We start from the raw sequence: 26,996 nt of genomic DNA on the forward strand, positions 1-26,996 counted from the left end.
CTGTAACACCACATTTCAAAAGCTTCTCTTCTCTTCTTGTCTAAACTGTTTATCGCCCATGTTTAACTTTCAAACCTGGCTGCACTCGATACAAACACTTTCAGAAAGGCCTTTCTGACAATTAAATCTATACTCAGTGTTAACAAATTTATCTTCTTCAGAAACACTTTTTTGCCATTGGCAGTGGTGCATTTTATATCCTCTCTACTTTGAGCGTCATCATTTAGTTTGTTGTTCAAATAGCAAAACTTGTCTGCTACTTCAAGGATCTAATTTCCTAATCTAATTCCCTTAGCATCGCTGGATTTAATTTGATTACATTCTGTTACTCTCATTTTGCTTTTGTTGATCTTCATCGTATAGCATCTCTTCAAGACATTGTCCATTATGTTCAACTGCTCTTCCAAGTTCTTTGCTGTATTACCGGTATAGCAGTAGCTGTCAGGCTGTCTGTCTCACCTTCTCTGTATGCAAACGACTTCTGCATTTCGTACTGCTCCTCCAGTACTGGTGTTGCTGAGCAGTGCCTGCAGGGAGCCGTCCACAAGGTGCAGTCATGGGCTCTATCCCAAGGTTTCCAGTTTTCAGCTGTGATATCGTGTGTCATGCACCTCTATCAGCTTCGTACCATTCATTTGGAACTAGAACTTTACCTTAATGACAATCCACTCATGGTAGTGGAGACATATCGATTCTTAAGACTGGTTATCGATGCCCGATTGACACGGCTTCCTCATCTTCGTCAGCTGAAGCGGAAGTGCTGGCAGCATCTCAATGCCCTCTGCTGCCTGAGCAGCACCAACTGGGGTGCAGATTGCTCTACGCTGCTGCAACTCTACAGGTCCCTTGTTCAATCCTGCATTGACTATGGGAGTCTGGTTCACGGTTCAGCGGTGCCCGTAACATTGTGTTTACTCAACCCAATGCACCACTGTGGCATTCGACTGGCAGCAGGAGATTTTAGGACGAGTCCGATGACCAGCGTCCTGGTGGAGGCCGGAGTCCCTTCATTGAAGGTTAGGCTTGCACAACTGCTCACCAGTTACAGTGCACACATTCGTAGTTCTCCTGAGCTTCCCAATTACCATCTCCTTTTCCCATCCACGGCGATTCATCTTCTGCTTCGGAGGCCAAGGTCAGGGCTTACGATTACGGTTCGTGTCAGATCTCTTCTGTCTGAAGTGGGTTCCTTGCCTTTGCTACCTACACCTGAGGTCCATTCACATACATCTCCATGGTTTACACTTAGGCCGAAGCTTCTCCTGGACTTTTCTAATGGTCCTAAGGACTCAGTTAACTCCGCAGCTCTCTGCTGCTCTTGATTCTTGACTTGTACCAGGACCATGAAGTTTACATTGATGGCTCGATGCCTGACGGTCACGTTGGCTTCGCTTATGTTCGTGGGGGAGATATTGAACAGCACTCCTTGCCAGATGGCTGCAGTGTTTTCACTGCAGAGCTGGCGGCCATTTCTCTTGCTCTTGAGCGCATCCGCTCATGCCCTGGCGAGTCGATTCTCCTCTGTACTGACTCCTTGAGCAACAGTCTACAAGCTATTGACCAGTGCTACCCCACTATCCTTTGGTAGCGACCATCCAGGAGTCCATCTATGCCCTGGAATGGTTTAGTCGTTCCGTGGTGTTTGTGTGGACCTCAGGAAATGACATTGTCGACAGGCTGGCGAAACAGGCTACACGGAAACCTCTTCTGGAGATCTGCATAACTGACCTGCGATCATTATTGCGCCGCAAGGTTTTTCAGCTTCGGGAGACTGTATGGCATAATCTCGGTATGCACAACAAATTGCATACCCTTAAGGAGACTACAAATGTGTGAAAGACCTCCAGGCAGGGACTCTTTGGTTCTCTGCCGGCTCTGCATTGGCCATAAGTGGCTAACACATGGCTATCTCCTCTGTTGCGAGGACCCACCTCGGTGTCACTGTGGCTCACATATGATTGTCATCCACATCTTGCTGGACTGTCCACTTTTAGCCGCTCTGCGGCAGACTTTTAACTTTCCCACCACCCTACCTTCGGTGTTGCACTACAATGCCTCAGTAGCATATTTAGTTTTACATTTTATTCGTGAAGTGGGGGTTTTTATCGTACCGTATAATAGTGGGCATTTAGCGTTCTCTCTGAGGTCACCACCTTCCCTCCATTTTAACTCTGTCGCACTTTCTTTGCATTTGTTTGTCTTGGTGGTCGTCTTTCTCGCTACATGTGTTCATCTCGCCATGTCTTTTTGGGGTGGACATTTTAGTGTGTTGCAGAGTGGCTGTCTCATCCTCTTTTATTATTGTGATCAGCCAGCCCAAACCATCAGCTCTATGGTTTCAAAACCTTCTTCTAATTTTCCTTGTGGTGTATGTTTGCCCCATTTTTTGTTCATTCCATTTGTGTTCTTCTTAGGTGTGGTGTTAGCTGTTTTTGTACCTCGAGACTTGCTTGCGTGAAGAAAAAGGGACTGATGACCCTTTAGTTTGGTCCCGTTATACCCCAAACCAACCACTCAATCACACTCATATTGTTTATATACCAAATGTTTTTGTTTTCTTGTACAAACATTCTATTGCATCCTCTGTGAAATTCACGTTGATAGATCAAGCTGGTCTTTTCGTGCTTTAAATTGTTTTCTGTTAAGGATGTTCGATCACACAGTGAGCACTGTATGTTCATGCATTGGCATTTTGAAGGATGATACCATCACTCATTGCTCCAGTGAAGACATACATAAGCATCAAAGATGTTACGGCTGTAGACCTTATCGACTTGTCATTTCCAGTGGAAACAAGTGATGTGTGTCAGTATTTATCCGTACATCATCTCTCTCACACACCGACACAGAATTTTCTGATGGCATTCCAAGTCTTCTATCACACTGCAACTTAAATTGGAGTCATCACTGGAAAGAACTGTTTGACACACACACACACACACACACACACACACACACACACAGATATGTATTCATGCACTTGCTGCGAATGCACCATCCAGTGACAAATGCCCCACAGTTCACAAGCCTTCTATGTACAGTACTTGATAATATCACAGTTCAAGTGGCAGCATTAGTGGTAGGCAGTAGTTGAAGGGGGTCAGTGGTTCTATTCTTTTGAATGTGTGACAGTTAATATTTGTCATACACTGATCATCCCTAACATAATGGTCACATATCTTATAGGAGGTACATTCACTTTTTGCACAGATAACGGTGGCGAAATGTAGTGGCATGGAAGGAATGAGGCCTTGATTAGTCATTCGATGGAATTGACACCGCAGACGTGCACATGTGTGCTGCACGCCCCCCCCCCCCCCCCACACACACACACACACACGCGCGCGATCACCTCATTCCTGTAAATTCCAGGGAGGGGCTGATGATCTGTGACGCCATGTTCAGTCACATTCCAGATGTGGTCAATTGGGTTCAGATCTGGTGAGTTGTGGAGACTGCACATCAGTTGGAACTTGCCACTGTGTTCCTCGAACCACTCCATCACACTTCTGGCCTTGTGACATGACACATTTATCTTGTTAAAAAATGGCATTTCTGTCAGAAAACCTGATCATGTTGAAGTGGTGTACATGGTCTGCAACCAGGTACTACTGGCCATCATGGTGCCTTGCACAAGTTCCACTGGATCCACAGATGCTCACATGAATGTCCTCCAGAGCGTAATGGAGTCGCCGCCAGATTGTTTCCGTCCTGCAGTACAGCTGTTAAGGAGCTATTCCTCAGGAAGATGATATATTCAAGCCCTCCAATCAGCATGCTGAAGAAAGTATCTGGATTCATCAGATCGTGCAATCCTCTAACACTGCACCAACATCCAGTGCCGATGGTCACATGTCCATTTCAGTCGTAGTTGCCGATGTTGTGGTGTTAACATTGGCACACGCATGGGTCGTCAGCTGTGGAGGCCCACCGTTAGAAGTGTTCAGTGCACTGTGTGGTCAGGCACACTTGTCTCTGCCCAGCATTAAAATCTGATGTTAGTTCTGCCATAGTTTGCCACCTGTCCTGCTTTACCAGTCTTCCCCGCCTACAACATCCCACATCTATATTGAGCTGTGGTTGTTCAGCTCCATGACATCTGGAGATGGTTTCAACTTGGTTTTGCCATGTGTTGAAGACACTAAGCACAGCACTCCTTGAACAACCAGCAAATCATTCAATTTTCAAATACTTGACCCGATCCTCCAGGCCATCACAGTCTGCCCTCGGTCAAACTTAGATTGATTGTAAGCCTTCCTCATTCTACACACAGACAGCCTGCTCACTGATACTACATGCACCGTGTGCGTGTCTGACTATCAGTTATTCCTCACCAGGTGACGCTGCTATTGCCTAGACGGGTTTATAACAATAGTAGGTTGTTGGTGATAATGATCTCGCTTATCAGTGTGTGTTTGTCATTGGTGGATGTCATAGTCATTCACTATCTCCGCCTGAGCCTTCTGGATTCTGAACTTGAAGTTATATAAATTTTACCACAGTCTGTGAACAACAAAGACACAAATATAACTCTCCCACCCACCTAACTATGGGAGCAAGTACTGTTCTTAAATGTGAATTTATTGTTGTCTGCTATGTACACTTGATACAAGTTGACAGAAGTGCCTCTGGTTGCTTGTATTAGTTTTAGGTGACAGTTCACTCTGCATATGTGTTGGTCACTTAATTCTCATGAACTGATTTTTGCATTTAATATGTGAAAAGCACTGCTAATCTTAGAGATTAGATGACAGGTTAGATTAGATTGGATTATAGTCTCTTAAATTGTTAGTTACTTGTAGTCTCTCTCAAAAATTACATCTGAAACAAAATTCTGAAATTCTTAAAGCTTTGCAGCACTTAAATCACAGTTGAAGTTCCATTTTAGTAATTATAAATGGATGTGGGTGAAATTTCTGTTTTACAGCACATTTAGAGTTAAGTTTCCTTCTGCTCAAAGTTTTCTTGTGAAATGTTGTAGAAAGGAAACTTGACCTTTCATATTATGGCGAAGTTGATATTCAGTATATCATTTCTGTGCTTTGTGTTTCAGAACACAGACATTGAGACAGCTTTTTAAAGGCTGCTTGCGTGAACAAATTATTTATTTCCGTAGTTATAGATTAATATTATTTTGTGTGTGTGTGTGTGTGTGTGTGTGTGTGTGTGTGTGTGTGTGTGTGTGTGTGGCAAAAAGATAATTTCCATGATTTTCATGTTGCTTTTTATAGAAATTGCACTAGAGAGGGAAGTGGAAGGTGATTTGGTTCTTGGTGACCTTGGCCATGGAGTACCATTCCGAGCTGGCTCGTTTGATGGGGCTGTCAGTATTAGTGCTCTACAGTGGTTATGCAATGCTGATAAAAGAAGTCACAATCCTGTTAAACGACTGTACAAGTTTTTCAGTACATTATACGCATGTCTGGTGAGTCGTGGTTCTTTATATTATTTTATACTAGCGGTTACCCATGGCTGTGCTCACATATCAGTATTGTTGTATGAAGAGTGATGCTGAGCAAGCGAGCTATTGTACATGAAATTAAATCGACTGCTCTCACTTGTCTGCCTGTTTGGGTAGGCATAGCTCATGATATGCACACCGTTCTCCCCCCTCCCAAGCTATCACAAAACATGATGCATTGGCATGTACACCATTGCTGCTGAGCAGTGCATACAGAGGGGCATGGGCAGGAGTGTGCATTAATGCATCGTGCTATTGAAGTAGCTGCGTCATTTCACATCACCTCACCTATGCCTCCCTGTTTGACCATTGTGGATTTCATTGATATTTTATGTGAACACTCACACGTGTCCCTAGTGGATATTAGTAGAAGCAATACTGGAAGAGGTAGAGTCACTTGTTTGACTCCATGCACAACTTTGCACAGAACAAACATGAATTTCTGGCAATTTTGAGCTGTTATATCTAAGGCATTATTTTGTTGAAAGAAATGAAATTTTGCCATATTGTACAACATTACGCATTCTCTTAAGAATACTAATGAAAAGAATTTTATGAGTGATATGCAGCCATAAAATGTTAGGCAAAATTTCCCAAAAATTCGCAATATTTGGCTTCTCATATCTCGGGGACTAAAGATGTGATGAACATTAAACTTGGCTTGTGATACCCTAAAAACACATGATTCTCAAATATAATGTTTCATTTACATACCATTTTCAGTTGCTGGATACGTTAACTGCACAGTTGAAGATTGTGTAAGAAGGTAAACAATGTTGTATTTTTGACCTGATTTTGCAAAAAATTTTCCAAACTGGGCTCATTAGAAAGACCATGGTATTAACCACAGAAGAAGTGTATTCGATTATCCATCGGAGGCTAAAAATGCCAGATACTTTGACTCAAAGTTGTGGCTGAAAATTACTGCATGAGATAAATGTAAAATTTGGATACTTTTATCTCATAGAGTACACACGTACTGAACATGAAACTTAATGTGCAGTCGCTCAGTAGCACAAAGATGTGGACTACAAAATTTGATTCACTTCTATTTTCCAACAGTCTACAGATTTGTTGATAAGATGATGATTTTTGTGAAAAGGTAAAACAGGATATATTCAACACTTCTTCTACAAATATAGTTTTCTGTTAAAGCTTCGAAACAATGTGTTTTAAGCCCCATCGCCTGCCCTCCCCAAAAACAGTGGGTTTAATTTCCAGTGTGGGTCAAAATACTCAGAAAAATCAAACTGCGAATAAAATTTTAACTTTGGCTTCTTATCTCCTCGGCTGAAGCCACGATAAATATGAAACTTGGGTCTCAACAACTTAGCAACCTAAGGCTTTTGCAGTATAAAACATCAGTCACATACTGCTTTCCAAATTTCTACAAAATTGGTTCAAACTTGTTTTTTGTAAAAATTATAAAAACAGATAACATTCAGTTTGCTTTTAGAAAATCTGTTTTGCAAATTGATTTTAGACTAATCACAGTTGGAAAGAACATTTTTTCAAGCATCCAGAAAATCATGTTGTTGTTGTTGTTGTTGTTGTTGTTGTTGTTGTGGTCTTCAGTACTGAGACTGGTTTGATGCAGCTCTCCATGCTACTCTATCCTGTGCAAGCATCTTCATCTCCCAGTACCTACTGCAGCCTACATCCTTCTGAATCTGCTTAGTGTATTCATCTCTTGGTCTCCCTCTACAATTTTTACCCTCCAAGCTGCATTCCAGTACTAAATTGGTGATCCCTTTGATGCCTCAGAACATGTCCTACCAACCGGTCCCTTCTTCTTGTCAAGTTGTGCCACAAACTCCTCTTCTCCCGAATTCTATTCAATACTTCCTCATTAGTTATGTGATCTATCCATCTAATCTTCAGCATTCTTCTGTAGCACCACATTTTGAAAGCTTCTATTCTCTTCTTGTCTAAAAAATTTATCGTCCATGTTTCACTTCCATACATGGCTACACCCCATACAAATACTTTCAGAAATGACTTCCTGACACTTAAATCTATACTCGATGTTAACAAATTTCTCTTCTTCAGATACGCTTTACTTGCCATTGCCAGTCTACATTTTATATCCTCCCCCCTGCGGGTCCGGGGTAAGAATAGGCCCAAGGTATTCCTGCCTGTCGTAAGAGGCGACTAAAAGGAGTTTCAACCGTTTCGGCCTTCCGTGTGATGGTCACCCATGGGGTTTGACCTCCATTTTTCAAAATTCTACAGAAGTACGAGCCTTTTGGGGAAGGACGCCTTACATGGTGTATCACTGGTCCTAAGTGCACTAAGACCTTGGCACTCAGCATTGTAACGGCGTTGTAACCACACCCACTATTCCTCAAATTGGGCCTAAACGCCTGATGGGTTGCACAAGTTATGCCCATAGTGCGTCCCCATCTGCACCTACGATTATGATGGACTTTCCATGGCACCCGAAATCCAGCACGGTAGCCAGCCCGTTGTGGTGGGGTCGTCATGTACCCTCTAGGTTGTAGCCCCCTGGCAACACAGGGATCGTACTGCCGATTCCTGAGCTGCACCATCCCCACGTCGGCCAAGGAGTAGATGCCCGTCTCCTTGGGGCATCAGGACTCCCGGCAACAGTCATCCTGCCAGGTGGCCCTTGCTGAGGCTGGGTGGCGCCCGTGGGGAGAGCCCCTTGTCGGAGTGGGTGGTATCGGGGCGGACGTTTCGCAGATGAAACGTCAACATGTATCGTGTCGCTCTGCGGCCGAGTCTTTTAAAAAGAAAGGTACTGTCTCTGGTTCTGGTTCTCCTGCCCTTTCCCCCTTGGCCACTCCTTGGGAGGAAGGACAGGCCCGCCGGCTTGGGGCGAAGTACTTCCCCCGCTATTTAGTCTGTTCTCGGACCGATGGGGGACGTTCGCCACCTCCAAGCCCATGTTCTTCGTCCAGCACATCGAGGACATCTTCGGGGAAATCGAGGCTCTCAGTAAAATGCGTTTGGGGTCCGTTCTTATAAAGACCACCTCCGCCACTCAGTCGGCGGCGCTCCAGGCGTGCAACCGACTAGGGGACTTCCCAGTGTCCATTGTACCGCATCTGTCACTGAATAGGACGCAGGGGGTTATTTTTCATTGGGACCTCCTGCTGCAATCTGATGAGGAGCTCAGGGCCAACCTGGAGTGCCGAGGTGTGCATTTTGTCCGGCGAGTCCAGCGCGGCCCCAAAGACCGTCGCATCGACAACGGGGCCTTTATCCTCGCCTTCGAGGGGGACATTCTCCCGGAGAAGGTAAAGGTGATGTGCTACTGGTGCGACGTGCGCCTCCTATGCGCTGCTTTCGGTGTTTACGCTTTGGGCACATGTCGTCACGGTGTGAGGCTGAGCCACTTTGTGGCGATTGTGGACGTCCTCTTCGTGAGGAACATACATGCACCCCACCACCTCGGTGCATTAATTGTCCTGGCATCCACTCACCTAGATCTTTAGACTGCCCCGCGTATCAGATGGAGAAGAAGATTCAAGAATTAAAAACTTTGGATCGCCTCTCTCATTCTGAGGCCAGGAAGAAGTATGACCGCCTCCATCCCGTGACGTTGACAACTTCGTTTGCCTCAGTCATGTCCACTCTTTCCTCACCCCTATCCTGTCCCCCCTTCACCTCCTCACCCAACTGGGGTCTATGCCTCTGCCTCCCAAATCCCTCCCTTCCAAATTCTCCTCCCTCGCGGCCCCTGCTCCCTCTGCCCCAGGGGCCACCCTTCCTCCTCCTCCCCCTCCGCCGCCTGAGAAGTGATCCTCTTCTCAGGTGTCCATCGGGGAAACGTTCCGGACCCCGGCTTCCGAGGTCCGGCGTTCCAAAACGGACCCTGCGCGTGAGGACCTTCTTCGGGTCCAGTCCACCATCCTCGTGCCTCATCGGACTTCCCAGAAGGCCTCCAAGAAGAAGTCTTTATCCCCCTCTCCACCCCGGCACGTTTCGTCTGACGCTCCATCCGTGAGTCGCTAATCCTGGCCGTCCTCAGTTTCGCCGGGACGCTCTGCTGCCAGGCGCTCAGCTGGCCTCTCGTCGGCGAATGATGCTGCCCCTCCTACGCAACCCAGGAAAGCGGCCACAGCTGGCGACGACTCGATGGAACAGGATCCGCCTCCCGCTGGTTGTAGCGTTGTTCCCTCGAACCCTGGCCCTCCGCGGCTGTCGAGGTGACCAGCTCTTCACCCGTTTCATTCCCCCTTTTTTCTGACTAGCGATGGCTTTGTTACATTGGAACATAAGAGGTATTCGATCTAATCGGGAGGAATTACAACTGCTCCTCCGCCTGCACTGTCTGCTCGTCCTTGGTCTCCAGGAAACCAAGTTGCGCCCAATTGACCGTATTGCTTTTACCCACTATACCTCGGAGCGGTCTGACCTCACCCCTGTGGACGGTATTCCAGCTCATGGTGGGGTCATGCTGCTCGTTCGGGACGATGTCTATTACCATCCCATCCCATTGACCAGCCCACTCCAAGCAATAGCTGTCCGTATTACTCTTTCTGCCTTTACTTTTTCCGTTTGTACCGTCTACACTCCATCGTCATCCGCAGTTAGTCGGGCTGACATGATGCACCTGATTGTTCAGCTTCCTCCGCCATTTTTATTGTTTGGCGACTTCAATGCCCATCATCCCCTTTGGGGCTCTCCTGCATCCTGTCAGAGGGGCTCCCTCTTGGCGGATGTCTTCAATCATCTCAATCTTGTCTGCCTCAATACTGGCGCCCCGACTTTCCTCTCGGACTCTCTCATACCTACTCCCACTTGGACCTCTCGATCTGTTCTACCACTCTTGCCCGTCGATTTGAGTGGTATTTCCTTTCTGACACCTATTCGAGCGACCACTTCCCCTGTGTCGTTCGTCTCCTGCACCACACCCCATCCCCACGTCCTTCGAGCTGGAACATACCGAAAGCTGACTGGGGACTTTACTCCTCCCTGGCGACCTTTCCGGACCACGATTTTCTCAGTTGTGACAGTCAGGTCGAATACCTCACGGCTGTTATAATCAATGCTGTCGAACGTTCCATTCCTCGTACTACCTCTTCTTCATGTTGTGTTTCCGTCCCCTGGTGGAATGAGGCTTGTAGAGACGCTATCCATGCTCGACGACGTGCTTTACGCACCTTTCGCCGCCATCCTACGTTGGCGAATTGTATTGGATACAGACGACTCAGAGCGCAATGCCGTAGAGTCATCAAAGACAGCAAAAAAGCTTGTTGGGCCTCTTTCACCAGCTCCTTTAACAGTTTTACTCCCTCTTCTGTCGTCTGGGGTGGCCTGCGCCCGCTGTCGGGCATTAAGGCCCACTCCTCGGTACCTGGCCTGACCTCAGGTAATGAGGTTCTCATTGATCTTGTGGCTGTCTCCAACGCCTTCGGCCGGTTTTTCGCGGAGGTTTCAAGCTCCGCCCATTACCACCCTGCCTTCCTTCCCAGGAAAGAGGCAGAAGAGGCTCGGCGACCTTCCTTCCACTCGCTGAATCTGGAAACTTATAATGCCCCCTTTACTATGCGGGAACTCGAACGTGCACTTGCACTGTCCCGGTCCTCTGCTCCGGGGCCAGATGCCATTCACGTTCAGATGCTGGCCCACCTTTCTCTGGCAGGCAAAAGCTTCCTTCTTCGTACCTACAATCGCGTCTGGACCGAAGGTCAAGTCCCCATGCGTTGGCGTGACGCTGTCGTTGTTCCTATACCCAAACCCGGGAAGGATAGACACCTTCCTTCTAGTTACCGCCCCATTTCTCTTACAAGCTGTGTCTGTAAGGTGATGGAGCGCATGGTTCATGCTCGGTTAGTCTGGATTCTTGAATCTCGACGGCTACTTACCAATGTTCAATGTGGCTTTCGTCGCCGCCGCTCCGCTGTTGACCACCTTGTGACCTTGTCGACATTCATCATGAACAACTTTTTGCGAAAGTGCCAAACGGTAGCCGTTTTCTTAGATTTGGAGAAGGCTTATGATACCTGTTGGAGAGGAGGTATCCTCCGCACTATGCACAGGTGGGGTCTACGCGGTCGCCTGCTCCTTTTTATTGATTCCTTTTTAACAGATCGAAAGTTCAGGGTACGTGTGGGTTCCGTATTGTCCGACGTCTTCCTCCAGGAGAACGGAGTGCCTCAGGGCTCCGTCTTGAGCGTAGCCCTTTTTGCCATAGCGATCAATCCAATTATGAATTGCATTCCACCTAATGTTTCAGGCTCTCTTTTTGTCGATGACTTCACGATCTACTGCAGTGCCCAGAGAACATGCCTCCTGGAGCGCTGCCTTCAGCGTTGTCTAGACAGCCTATACTCATGGAGTGTGGCAAATGGCTTCCGGTTCTCTGAAGAGAAGATGGTTTGCATCAACTTTTGGCGATATAAAGCATTCCTTCCGCCATCCTTACATCTCGGTCCCGTTGTTCTCCCATTCGTGTAAACAACTAAGTTTCTAGGGCTCACACTGGACAGGAAACTTTGTTGGTCTCCGCACGTCTCTTATTTGGCTGCCCGTTGTGCACGTTCCATTAATGTCCTCAGAGTTCTTAGTGGTTCATCTTGGGGAGCAGATCGCACTGTCCTGCTTCGCTTGTATCGGTCCATAGTCCGGTCAAAGCTGGATTATGGGAGCTTCATCTACTCGTCTGTTCGGCCATCCCTCTTACGCCGTCTCAACTCCATCCACCATTGGGGGTTACGTCTTGCGACCGGAGCCTTCTACACTAGTCCTGTCGAGAGTCTTTATGCTGAAGCTGCCAAATTACCATTGACCTACCGGCGCGACATACTGCTGTGTCGGTATGCCTGCCGGCTGTTGTCAATGCCCGACCACCCCCCTTATCAGTCCTTCTTTGCCGATTCTCTCGACCGTCAGTATGGGTTTGCCCTGCTGCCCCCCTGGAGTCCGCTTCCGTCGCCTGCTTCGACAATTGGATTTTGCCCTCCCTACCACATTCAGAGAGGGTGAGAGCCCGACACCACCTTGGCTCCAGGCCCGGTTCATATTTATCTCGACCTCAGCTCGCTCCCGAAGGAGGGTACTCCGGCTGCAGTGTATTCCTCACGGTTTGTCGAACTTCGTGCGTGACTTGCCAGTCACACCTTTATTTACACTGATGGCTCCAAAACTGACGATGGTGTCGGCTGTGCCTTTGTCGTCGGGGCCGTCACCTTTAAATACCGGCTCCTCGACCAGTGTTCCAGCTTTACGGCTGAGCTTTTTGCTCTCCATCAGGCCGTTCAGTATGCCCGCCGCCACCGCCATTCATCGTATGTACTCTGCTCTGATTCACTCAGTGCTCTTCAGAGCCTTGGAGCTCCATATCTGGTCCATCCCTTGGTGCAACGGATCCAGCAGTCCCTCCATTCTTCTGCTGCTGATGGCTCTCCTGTCAGCTTTCTCTGGGTTCCCGGCCATGTAGGAGTGCCTGGGAATGAGGCTGCTGATGCTGCAGCCAAGGCTGCAGTCCTCCTGCCTCGGCCAGCCTCCCATTGTGTCCCGTCATCTAACATTAGTGGGGTTGTTTGTAAGAGGCTTGTGTCTTTGTGGTGGGATACTTGGTCATCACTTCAAGGAAACAAGCTCCGGGCAGTAAAACCGTTCCCAACTGCTTGGACAACCTACTCCCGACCATCTCGGCGAGAAGAGGTCCTTCTGACCAGGTTGCGGATTGGGCATTGCCGGTTTAGCCACTGCTACCTGCTCTCCGGTGACCCAGCCCCGCAGTGTCCTTGTGGTCATGCATTAACAGTGCGCCATGTTTTATTTTTGTGTCCCCGTTTTAGTCAATCTCGTGTTGTCCTGTCTCTGCCATCTACTTTACAGGATGTTTTAGCTGATGATGCTCGAGCAGCTGCTCGTGTTCTTCGTTTCATTACTTTGACTGGCTTGTCAAAGACATCTAACTCTTTCACTTATTGTATCTGCATCTTTGTAAGAACTTTCGGGTCCCCCCCCCCCCCCCCCTCCCGAGTTTTGCTGGATTCTATGTGCTCCATCAGTTGTGACTGGGCGCTAATGACCTCAGTAGTTTAGCGCCCTTAAACCCCAAACAAAAAAAACAAAAAAAAAAAAATATTTATATCCTCTCTGCTTCGAACATCATCAGTTATTTTGCTCCCCAAATAGCAAAACTCCTTTACTACTTTAAGTGTCTCATTTCCTAATCTAATTCCCTCAGCATCACCCGACTTAATTCGACTACATTCCAATATCCTCGTTTTGCTTTTGTTGATGTTCATCTTATATCCTCCTTTCAAGACACCGTCCATTCTGTTCAACTGCTCTTCCAAGTCCTTTGCTGCCTCTGACAGGATTACAATGTCATCGGCGAACCTCAAACTTTTTATTTCTTCTCCATGGATTTTAATACCTACTCCGAACTTTTCTTTTGTTTCCTTTATTGCTTGCTCAATATGCAGATTGAATAGCATCGGGGAGAGGCTACAACCCTGTCTCACTCTCTTCCCAACCACTACTTCCCTTTCATGTCCCTCGTCTCTTATAATTGCCATCTGCTTTCTGTACAAATTGTAAATAGCCTTTCGCTCCCTGTATTTTACACCTGCCACCTTCAGAATTTGAAAGAGAGTATTCCAATCAACATTGTCAAAAGCTTTCTCTAAGTCTACAAATGCTAGAAACGTAGGTTTGCCCTTCCTTAATCTAGCTTCTAAGATAAGTCGTAGGGTCAGTATTGCCTCACGGGTTCCAACATTTCTACGGAATCCAAACTGATCTTCCCCGAGGTCGGCTTCTACCAGTTTTTCCATTCGTCTGTAAAGAATTCGTGTTAGTATTTTGCAGCTGTGACTTATTAAACTGATAGTTCGGTAATTTTCACATCTGTCAACATCTGCTTTCTTTGGGATTGTAATAATTATATTCTTCTTGAAGTCTGAGGGAATTTCGCCTGTCTCATACATCTTGCTCACCAGATGGTAGAGTTTTGTCAGGACTGGCTGTCTCAAGGCTGTCAGTAGTTCTAATGGATTGTTATCTACTCCCGGGGCCTTGTTTCGACTTAGGTCTTTCAGTGCTCTGTCAAACTCTTCACGCAGTATCATATCTCCCATTTCATCTTCATCTACCTCCTCTTCCATCTCCCTAATATTGTCCTCAAGAACATTGCCCCTGTATAGACCCTCTGTATACACCTTCCACCTTTCTGCTTTCCTTTCTTTGCTTAGAACTGGGTTTCCATCTGAGCTCTTGATATTCATACAAGTGGTTCTCTTTTCTCCAAAGATCTCTTTAATTTTCCTGTAGGCAGTATCTATCTTACCCCTCATGAGATAAGCCTCTACATCCTTACATTTGTCCTCTAGCCATCCCTGCTTAGCCATTTTGCACTTCCTATCGATCTCATTTTTGAGATGTTTGTATTCCTTTTTGCCTGCTTCACTTGCTGCATTTTTGTATTTTCTCCTTTCATCAATTAAATTCAGTATCTCTTCTGTTACCCAGGGATTTCTACTAGCCCTTGTCTTTTCACCTACTTGATCCTCTGCTGCCTTCACTACTTCATTCCTCAAAGCTACCCATTCTTCTTCTACTGTATTTCTTTCCCCCATTCTTGTCAATTGTTCCCTAATGCTCTCCCTGAAGCTCTCTACAACCCCTGGTTCTTTCAGTTCATCCAGGTCCCGTCTCCTTAAATTCCCACCTTTTTGCGGTTTCTTCAGTTTTAATCTACAGTTCATAACCAATAGATTGTGGTCAGAGTCCACATCTACCCCTGGAAATGTTTTACAATTTAAAATCTGGTTCCTAAATCTCTGTCTTACCATTATATAATCTGTCTGAAACCTTTTAGTATCTCCAGGGTTCTTCCTTGTATACAACCTTCTTTCATGATTCTTAAACCAAGTGTTAGCTATGATTAAGTTATGCTCTGTGCAAAATTCTACCAGGCGGCTTCCTCTTTTATTTCTTAGCCCCAATCCATATTCACCTACAACGTTTCCTTCTCTCCCTTTTCCTACTGTCGAATTCCAGTCAGCCATGACTATTAAATTTTCATCTCCCTTCACTACCTGAATAATTTCTTTTATCTCATCATACATTTCATCAACTTCTTCATCATCTGCAGAGCTAGTTGGCATATAAACTTGTACTGCTGTAGTAAGCATGGGCTTTGTGTCTATCTTGGCCACAATAATGCGTTCACTATGCTTTTTGTAGTAGCTTACCTGCACTCCTATTTTTTTATTCATTATTAAACCTACTCCTGCATTACCCCTATTTGATTTTGTATTTATAACCCTTTATTACCTGACCAAAAGTCTTGTTCCTCCTGCCACCGAACTTCACTAATTCCCACTATATCTAACTTTAACCTATCCATTTCCCTTTTTAAATTTTCTAACCTATCTGCACTATTAAGGGATCTTACATTCCATGCTCCGATCCGTAGAATGCCAGTTTTCTTTCTCCTGATACCAGTGTCCTCTTGAGTAGTCCCTGCCCGGATATCCGAATGGGGGACTATTTTACCTCCGCAATATTTTACCCAAGAGGACGCCATCATCATTTAATCATACAGTAAAGGTGCATGCACTTGGAGAAAAATTACGGCTGTAGTTTCCCCTTGCTTTCAGCCGTTCGCAGTACCAAAACAGCAAGGCCGTTTTGGTTAGTGTTACAAGGCCAGATCAGTCAATCATCCAGACTGTTGCCCCTGCAACTACTGAAAAGGCTGCTGCCCCTCTTCAGGAACCACACGTTTGTCTGGCCTCTCAACAGGTACCCCTCCGTTGTGGTTGCACCTACGGTACGGCTATCTGTATCGTTGAGGCACGCAAGGTCCATGGGTCATGAGGGGGAGGACCAATTCCATATAGTGAGATATTCCTTGTAAATATATAAATAAAAAAAATACATGCAACAGAACATGATCAACTGGTTGTTGAAATGTGGCCCGTTACCTTGGTACGTTCCTTGAAATTCATCCAAAATTTTCAAATATTGTTAGCACATGTTGAAAAATCAAACATGATTTTCTGGTTGCTTAAAAAAAAAAAAAAGTTCTTTCCAACTGTGATGGTTTGAAATCAATTATGCAAAACAGATTTTCTAAAAGTAAACTAAGTGTGATCTGCTTAAAAAAAAAAAAAATTATGGATTGATTTTGCAGAAATTTGGAAATCAGTATGTGACTGGTATTTTACATTGCAAAACCTTATGTTGCTAAGTTGTTGTTGTCCAAAGCTTCAAATGTGCTGTGGCTTCAATTAACGAGATATAAGAAACCAAAGTTAAATCTTCATTCGCAATGCAGTGTTTTTGGTTGTTTTGTTCCAATTTATGTAGCATTGTTGGCCCATGTTGAAAATTGAACCCATTGTCCGTGGGGGGGGATTGTTGAATGTACCGCCTATTTTCACCTTTTCACAGAAGTTGTCTTCTTATCGACAAATTTGTAGACTATTGGAAAACAGTAGGTGAATGTAATTTTTTAGTCCACATCCTTGTGCTATCAAGCTGTCGAATATTATGTTTCATGTTCAGCATGCACGTACTTTGAGATATAAGAAACCAATTTTACATTTTTCCATACCCGGGTTTGATTTAAATTATCTGGCATTGTTAGTGTAATTTTTCCTCCTATCTACGTAATTATGTAGCTCTCAATTCGTTTGAGCAATCAATCATTAATGATAGGAAACACAGTCATAGCTCAGTCACTCAAAATGATTCTGAAATTTTACTTGTTAGAATGAAATCAGGCGATGATTCTTCTTCTCTGCAGGCTCGTGCTTTGCGGCAGTCTGCTAATCTGTACAAATAAAATGCCTCGTAATTTGGGGAGCGTTGTATAATCAGTCGAGAAACCTCATATCAAGCGGATATTTGGCTTTGATGAAGTTTAACCTTCCGAAGAAGTAATGGAGCTCTTGGATTATTAAATGCAGGTTCGTATCCAGTCTTTCGGAAGTTCCCTTCTGATTAACAACTACGCAATATATCGATAAATATCATTAATTCTCAAATTTCAAATACACACCTTTTATTTGAAGGAGCAATCTATATATATTTCCTTTTTAATCGTACAGTTCGTATCAGTTATCTTCTGTGATAAATCTCAATAATCAGATTACAGTTCTTCCAAACCAAGCTCAGGCTAATCGGCACGAAGACAATCTCGGAAGCTCCCTTTCCTTTTGTTTTTTTCTTTAACAACCACCAGAGAGAGTACTACAAAGAATACTTATGCACTCATGGCATAGCTATTGTATGAACTACTTTTCGCATGGATTCTGCGAGTATGAAGATAGAAAATTAGTAAACGTCATTCAAGGGTAGAATTGTATCTGAATAATTCATCGAATATAAAGAGATATTACATTAGCCTGCACTGGATAACGAAATACACTTTTTTGTGGTTAAAACCCTGACCTTTCTAATAAGTCCAGTGTGGAAAATTTTATGGAACATAGTTTTTTTGCAAAATCAGTTTGAAAATAATCATATTTTAACGTTAAACCATACCAGTGCTCATCAGGGATGTGTGGGAATGTTCATGTAAAAATTTCATTGAAATCCGTGAAGGCTTAGCAGGAAAATGTTCTGAAATTATGCAGCGCATAGTGTGAAAGTATGAGTTACACATTGAAAATTGTATAAGCTTTGGAGTCATTACTTTGAATCGTATCACGAAACATATATTAACCAATAAAACTATTTTCACAAATATGACAAAGATGAAAAGTCAAGAGACTAAATAGCTTTTACAAAAAGTAAATATTATCCCCTAATTTGCGTAATCGCAAGCAAGTCATGAAAACATAAGACAGATTTACTTTCACATTTATAATATTAGTAGGGATAAAACTATAAATTACATTACCTTTTTTTCTGTGATCAGATTCTGAGGATATAAAGCAGATACAGTGCTCAAGTTACCATGAAACCCCCATGAAAGAGATTAAAATGTTCAGACAGATAGATATTACAGTTTTAGATAAAACTTCAAATCACAATATCATTTTTTGTTATATCATGTTTGATGAAAATAAAGCCTATGCGTTGACCCAGATTGCTTGTGAAAACCCTATGAAAAATCATCTAACAGTTTTGCAGAAGCATGTTCAAAAAGAATGGTAGGCAGGACAGTTCTACAGATTTATTATTAGTACAGATGTATTCATCAGTACTTTTGCACCTGATTTGAGAAGAAAAGTTCAAAATAAATAATTGCATCACTTCTTACTCCGCTTTAGCCTTGAGGGAGACAGCTAAGAAATTTTAATCATCCTCTTCTGTCTTATTTTATTGGGTCTCATTTCTTGTTACTTGCTTTTCATATCACTTGGATTGCAACAACTGAATTCATATGAACACTTTGCTGACTTTTTGTTGTTTGTTTTCCTTTCATTCTTTGTACCAACACTCTGTGTAAATTTACTAATTAATTCCTGATTTAATCCTGTTTCATCCAACTCTTCTCTTTCCTTCCTCACTTGAAGGAACCTCCAATGCTGAATACCTGCTGGAGTCTTTCTCAACCGCCATGTTGAAACTGAAATAGAATCCCTTTACCCTGACAGTGGAGTGTAAGTTACTGGCAAGTTTTGATAGTCCTGCATAGAGTAACTGGAGGGGAGTGCTGCTGTCAGTATGAGGTAACTGTGGCACACTTACTTTCAGCATGTGGTTGATAACAATCAGTCAGTGAAGCATTATTTAATAATACACAATGGTGAGACTGACTGGGGCACATTAGTCAGTGATTATTATATAAGTACTTGAGATTATGGTATGAGCAATGTGACTCCAAGTGAATTATCATTACTGACATCTCCCTTCAGTGCGGAACTAGTGCTGGAGCTGACAGAAATCTCTTAGATTTGTTCCTCCAACCAATCCTCCACAGATCCTTGTTCCTTTGACTACCACCTTAGTATGGCCAACAACTTATGGCCAACCCTTTGTGGTAACATTTGTGATAGCTGCTACTGACAGCATTTTTATCTCACTGAGATTCCACTTTTCATTGTTTCTTGCCATATAACTAATCTCCCATATACGTTCAGTGGGAGTGCAATGAGTGTGTGTGGAAGAACCCTGGTTTTGTGTATTCTTTTACCATTGTCCACTACCACCATTGAATTCAAGGAATTATAGGAGCAAATTGGAAAACCATTCTCTGAAAACTGAGGTGTTCATTACCCCATGATAGTCACATTACTGCTTGGAATGAAACTGTAATAAACAATTTGGGATGCAACCATGAGCAGAGTCAGTGTGGAAGATGTTAATTTTGCCATTATTTTCTTTCTTATTGGTGCTTTTGTTGGCTGTTTGGTCCATTCAGCCTTTTGTCCACATGTGGCAGCATTAAACCACATTTCGTCAAGCCACACAATCTCATCATGTGGCATGTTGACACTGACATCTCTAGGCTACTACATCACTTCCCTTGATGAAGGATTTCAGAGACAAAAACTGTTTTTTGCTGGAAACCAAGCTTGTGCAGACAATTTTGAAGTTTACCTACTCTCATTAAATACCCCGTTCCGTTGAGGGTAAAAAGAATCTTGTTTTAGGATACAGGATACTTTTCCAGCTCAGTATTGTGTAAAAATTGACACCTAGTTCTTTCAGTCACTGTTTATAATGTATATGTTTTACAGATTTTTTGTTGATATCTGGTAATGCAGCACACTTTCTGAACAAATTAGAAGTATTTTGAATATTTTTGAACCTGCTTAGGGTTATTGAAAAAAATTATAAAGAAATTGATCCAATTTTTTGTCCCAAAATGCTTCCTCAAATTGAGGTATCATTTAATCCAATGTTATACATTTGAAGAAGACCAAATTTTTATGAGATATGCATGACACAATGGCTGAGGTACTAGACCTTTTTAATTCCACCTATTATATATATTACAAGGATAAAAAAATATCACATCTTACATTTTAATTTTTATAATTTGCTTCCTAGTAAAAATGTTATTTTGCTATAATTTAGTTGATTCTGCAATAAAGCTTAGGTCTACTACATAATTATGGACTATTGCAAGTTACAGAAAAAAATTAGAGCAATGCTTTATAAACTTTATGAAATATTTGTACCTGAATTCTGAAAAATACAACTTCAGGGAAATTGCAAATGAAGATATGAGTCCAATTAAACTGTGCATCAAAACATTCCTGAAGCATAGTCTTCATCCTGCAGCATCATGCAGCATCTTCAAACTTCCTCTTGGCTTTCCTTTTAGCAATTCTTGCTTGTTTGGTAACTTGAAGAGTGAATCTTTCAGCTTCGTGCACTCATCTGTCACATGCAAGCTGTTGATCTTCCATATTAGAGCCACATTTTATGCCTAAATTTCTCAGGACTTCCAACCTTCCTATCACTCCATCATTGAAACATGTAACTGCATCTAGTACACCAACTTTTAATGTATTTAGTCGTACAAAACCATTCTTGGGTAATCTTTCCCATATGGAATTGTTGATACTTTCATTTGTATTCTGAGTGACCCCATGAAGACATTTACTAAGTAAACCATGGTCACTCAGGTCTCTAAAAGTTGGTTTTATTTCATTCATAACAGACTCAGGAAGAGAATGTTTATGATGGTATATTTGACCACTTCTTTTGCTCCTTTAGGGCAAAGTCCTTGAACAGGGTGGTCATCTGTGGACAACTTTTGAAAGTAGGTGGTCCATACAGCTTTTCTCATTGCTGTAACATCGTTCAGAGGCGCAGTTTGTCTAATGTCCAGCCCATAACAACTCTGAAGAAGGTCTATTTCAGTTTCTGTCAGTCTGCCTTGGCCAGACAGAGAATTTCCGCCAGATAGCAACTTTCCTTTCATTTCTCCTTGTATCTTCTCAGTCTAGCACCCATCCCCTTTTTGCGTTTGTCCACAACACTCCAGTTTTGTTACCAAAGTATCACCATAAACATTGAACTCATTAATTTTATTGAAAGCTTTAGAGTCCCCATCATGTAGGTACTTCGTATATCTAACATTATAAACGAGCACCGACCTCTGAGATATTTGTAGAGCTCCATCACGCTCCATACCTCCAATGTAACGATCATAAGTCTTAGAACACTTATGTTCAATATGTCCTTCAGTGTTACCATGGTAGGTGTGGCAGTACTTAGGTAAGTGCTCCACATCAACAACTTTTCCATTCTCCAGAGAAGTAGTACTTACAACACCATTCACGGAACGATGTCCTCGATGTTGCCATGTCTCATCAAGTGCAACCGCAGTGTCCCTGGTTCCACTAATACTTACAGGTTCTTCTACTGCATGTTTCATAGATGCTTTAGACACAACTGTCAAGGCACCTAAAAGTATTTTTATGTACCTGCTGAACCTCTGGGAGGAGGAGGAAGGTCCATCAAACCACAGAATGTTTGCACAGCCTTTTTTCCTTTTCCTGTTGCACACATTGCATGCACTAGCTTCAAATTCACATCATACGAAATATGCACAATGCTTGAAGTAATTTTCAAGGTAGATTTATTGCAGGATCTACACAGAACAACAAATTTAGACACTAAACCCTTCATGCTACTTTGTTGTTTAGTTATTTCCAGACAGCCTACACCATCACATTGTTTACATTTTGCCACTTCCTTTATCAAAGAAGGTAAGATGCCCACACCAACAACAACAAATCTACTACAAGCAGTGCCGTTGTTAACACAAAAATTTGAATCACCAGGAGGCGTGCTATGTGGCAGTTCCTTCCCTGAAGAACTGATACATAGGGTACTTTCAACAGTGTGGCTTGCTTTGTTTGTGAACTGGCTACCACGGAATTTCCTTTTATTGAATTCCGTGATGCGTGGCATAGTTCATATTTATTGCGCACTAAAGGATACGTACTTCCACAAATATATGCGGCACTTGGGCAACATACATTCAGTAACATGTGAACAAACTGCTTCAGCAAAACAAAAGTGTGGCCAAGATAGACACGAAGCCCATGCCTACTACAGTAGTACAAGTCTATATGCCAACTAGCTCTGCAGATGATGAAGAAATTGATGAAATGTATGATGAGATAACAGAAATTGTTCAGGTAGTGAAGGGAGATGAAAATTTAATAGTCATGGCTGACTGGAATTCGAGAGTAGGAAAAGGGAGAGAAGGAATCATAGTAGGTGAATATGGATTGGGAGAAAGAAATGAAAGAGGAAGCCGTCTGGTAGAATTTTGCACAGAGCATAACTTAATCATAGCTAACACATGGTTCAAGAATCATGATAGAAGGTTATATACATGGAAGAATCCTGGAGATACTAGAAGATATCAGATAGATTATATAATGGTAAGATAGAGATTTAGGAACCAAGTTTTAAATTGTAAGACACTTCCAGGGGCAGATGTGGACTCTGACCACAATCTATTGATTAAGAACTGTAGATTAAAACTGAAGAAACTGCAAAAAGATGGGAATTTAAGGAGATGGGACCTGGATAAACTGACTAAACCAGAGGTTGTACAGAGTTTCAGGGAGAGCATAAGGGAACGATTGACAGGAATGGGGGAAAGAAATACAGTAGAAGAAGAATGGGTAGCTCTGAGGGATGAAGTAGTGAATGCAGCAGAGAATCAAGTAGGTAAAAAGATGAGGGCTGGTAGAAATCCTTGGGTAACAGAAGAAATATTGAATTTAATTGATGAAAGGAGAAAATATAAAAATGCAGTAAAAGAAGCAGGCAAAACGGAATACAAACGTCTCAAAAATGAGATCGACAGGAAGTGCAAAATGGCTAAGCAGGGATGGCTAGCGGACAGATATAAGGATGTAGAGGCTTATCTCATGAGGGGTAAGATAGATACTGCCTACAGGAAAATTAAAGAAACCTTTGGAGAAAAGTGAGCCACTTGTCTGAATATCAAGAGCTCAGATGGAAACCCAGTTCTAAGCAGAGAAGGGAAAGCAGAAAGGTGGAAGGTGTATATAGAGGGTCTATACAATGGCGATGTACTTGAGGACAATATTATGGAAATGGAAGAAGAGGTAGCTGAAAATGAAATGGGAGATACAATACTGCGTGAAGAGTTTGACACACCACTGAAAGACCTGAGTCGAAACAAGGCCCCAGGAGTAGACAACATACCATTAGAACTACTGACAGCCTTGGGAGAGCCAGTCCTGACGAAACTCTACCAACTGGTGAGCAAGATGTATGAGACAGGCGAAATTCCCTCAGACTTCAAGGAGAATATAGTAATTCCAATCCCAAAGAAAGCAGGTGTTGACAGATGTGAAAATTACCGAACTATCAGTTTAATAAGTCACAGCTGCAAAATACTAACACGAATTCTTTACAGATGAATGGAGAAACTAGTAGAAGCTGACCTCGGGGAAGATCAGTTTGGATTCCATAGAGATGTTGGAACACGTGAGGCAATACTGACCTTACGACTTATCTTAGAAGAAAGATTAAGGAAAGGCAAATCTACATTTCTAGCATTTGTAGACTTAGAGAAAGCTTTTGACAATGTTGACTGGAATATTCTCTTTCAAATTCTAAAGGTGGCAGGGGTAAGATACAGGGAGCAAAAGGCTATTTACGATTTGTACAGAAACCATATGGTAGTTATAAGAGTCGAGGGGCATGAAAGGGAATCCGCGGTTGGGAAGAGAGTGAGACAGGGTTGTAGCCTCTCCCCGATGTTATTCAATCTGTATATTGAGCAAGCAGTAAAGGAAACAAAAGAAAAATTCGGAATAGGTATTAAAATCCATGGAGAAGAAATAAAAACTTTGAGGTTCGCCGATGACATTGAAATTCTGTCAGAGACAGCAAAGGACTTGGAAGAGCAGTTGAACGGAATGGATAGTGTCTTGAAGGGAGGATATAAGATGAACATCAACAAAAGCAAAACGAGGATAATGGAATGTAGTCGAATCAAGTCGTGTGATTAAGGACAGAGTTCCAAGTTCAGAAAACAGTAAAAACAATGATAAGTCACAATAAATAGTTTAAGTTGTAACATAAAGTTGCGCATAAGGCCTGCAATAAGTTCATATGGTAGGCTATGTGATACACACATCACCATATATAATTTTTAGCAAGTTATATGTTGATTTTAACAACCTAATAAAGCAGTAATATAAGATGCACTCAGAGTTTACAACAAATGACTCTTTAGTAAAGTGAGTCATCTAATTTCTTTCTTTCTCAAGTTTTATGGGCTTGTACTTCACCATGAATCCCACCTTAGCTAAAAAACCTCCTGCTACCCTTTCAGAACATTCTAGTGTTCAACAAAGTGTAAATTGAGTTTTCTCTGTCATTAGTCTATTCCTGTAAATTGTGTAAAACATTAGATAAGTAAAGTATAAGAATCACTTATGAAGAAATGCAATGATAAGATTGTACAGTCAGAACTGGTAGAAATAGTGACATACTGGTGTTAACCCCTGTAAATACACTGTATTTGGGAGTTGTGGTTCTTGAAAGTTATTTATAATTGGTGTCAGTATTTTCTCAGAGTGAAACTATTTCCTTTCAATCCTACGAGAAAAACTGGTCATAATGTTGGAGCTTCAATGACCAAACCCAAAGTTGCTTTTTTTTTCTGCAGAATTTCTACCTGATATTTTTAGGTGTCAGCAAAGTCCACAGCATGGGTTTAATTGTGTGACTCTTTTCTGTAACCCATATTCTTAGGACTTAGTTGCGTGAACTATGTCTCCTAACAATAAAAGTTTATCAGTTGCTGCTTTTAAAGCATACTTTTTGGGATGCATAGTGCACATGTGTATGTGAAATACATATACTTCTCACTATAGTAACTGACATATTTGTTCCGAGTAAATTCAGCAGCTATATTGATATTTAAAACAGTTTTAATATATTGTTTATTTTTCAACATATTAAAATTCTTCTAAACATACAGTTCTTATGGTATCATAATTTGTTATAGAATGCTGTCGCCTGTTGGTAATTCGACATGTCACTTCACTTTCTTGTTTAGAATGAATGTTTTGCTTTACTGGTTTCAGGTATCAAATACACAAGACAGTCACAGAACAATTTAAATTTAGATAAAAGATAAAACTCTGGTCACCTCGGTGGTTGGTTTGAATATCACAGTGCATTACCAGGCACTTATTTTTATTTCTTTAGCATGGATTTGGTGCAGAATATAAAAATAATATGTATAAAACAAAGTTATAAAACTTCACAATGGAGTCACAAGGATAAAACGGAATATACCAGCAGTGTATATAAAAATTTATATTTTGAAATTGAGGCCATTAGTCTCGTCCAGTCACAGTAAGGTCTTCCGATAAGATCTTGCTGCCATCCTCTATGAAATTATTGTGGGCAGCAAAGGCAACATCACCAGCATATACAAACTTTGTTGAGGTCATATTTTGAGGCCTACCACAGGGCATATTGCTTAATAGGGATGTTATTCATTTAGTAAGAATGTTACTCAGCTGCATGATATCACATCGAGAAGTTTATAAATAAGACCATCTCTCCAAACTGTGTCGTATGGTGCACTCAAGTCAAGTCGATATACACCACTGCAATTTTCAGCCGTTTCTGAAACCTAGCCTCAGTGTGTGTTGTCAGGCTGAGTACCTGGTCAACAGAACTGCGATGAGGTCTGAATCCAGACTGTTCAACCGGGATGTCTTCTAGTATCAGTGGGCCTCTACACGTTATAATCTTTTTGTCTAGGAGTTTGTTACATGAATTCAGTAGGGCTATAGGGCAGTAACTTATGGATATGTTCTTTGGCTTTTTTGGTTTTAGTACTATGTTGACTTCCAATTTCTCGAGTTTCTGAGAGATATATCCTTTAAGTATGTTGAAGAAAAATTTGCTTATTGATGTTATTATGTATTTTCTGCCATTTTTTAGGAATCCAGGGTGGATTCCATCAAATCCAGGACCCTTGCCTGACTTAGTATTTTCTAGGGCATTGTGAAAGTGATATGCCATTGCATTACTCTGAACTTTGAATTGGCTTACTCAGCCAGTAATAAGAGGACCTACAGTTCAACGTGTGGAATTGAGAGAAGTGATCATTACAGATAAGAATCCTAGGGCTGACCGGGCATCAAACCCCATACTATTGAATTTGTACTTGAACACTTAGCCACAGAGCAGCAAGATTCATCTGGAAAATATTAATCAGATAGGTACAGATTTTTAAGATTGTCAGCTGTGGGAAAAGAATACAGAAGATGAAAAAATGATTTATTCTTGACATTATAGTACCTACGCCCTCGGTTTAGGGCTTTGCAAGGAAAGAATGAGGGTTGACAGTAATGGTAAACTTCTAGATATGGTAGGCCTGCTGAGAAAACAAAGTAAATGAGTGTGGAGAAGAATAAAAGTAATTGATGCTAAGAGAAGAAAACCAAAAGTAAATAATGCTAAAAGAGTATGCACAAGGAAGGGGATTGAGCACAGAAAAGAGGGAAAACATGTGAGGCATGTGAAGAGAAAGAATGAGAGAATAAATATACAGCATGTATGCAGGTAATCATCCGATTTAATCAGTTTGCAAAAGCTAGAGTGTAAGTATCTATATCGTTGAGAG

The 26,996-nt window shown here is 42.5% G+C and overlaps 1 protein-coding gene across 1 annotated transcript in view; it reads left to right on the top strand.

Annotated features, from left to right (window-relative positions):
• The window catches only part of LOC126203135 (probable 18S rRNA (guanine-N(7))-methyltransferase), a 55,648-nt gene that overhangs the window by 21,233 nt on the left and 7,419 nt on the right, over positions 1–26,996 (top strand). The window contains exon 4 of the mRNA XM_049937383.1: positions 5,232–5,425. Within this exon, the coding sequence (XP_049793340.1) occupies positions 5,232–5,425 (194 nt within the window). The remainder of the gene's footprint in view (positions 1–5,231; positions 5,426–26,996) is intronic.

This window comes from Schistocerca nitens, chromosome 9 (assembly GCF_023898315.1).
Source record: "Schistocerca nitens isolate TAMUIC-IGC-003100 chromosome 9, iqSchNite1.1, whole genome shotgun sequence".
Classification (NCBI taxonomy): Eukaryota; Metazoa; Arthropoda; class Insecta; order Orthoptera; family Acrididae; genus Schistocerca; species Schistocerca nitens.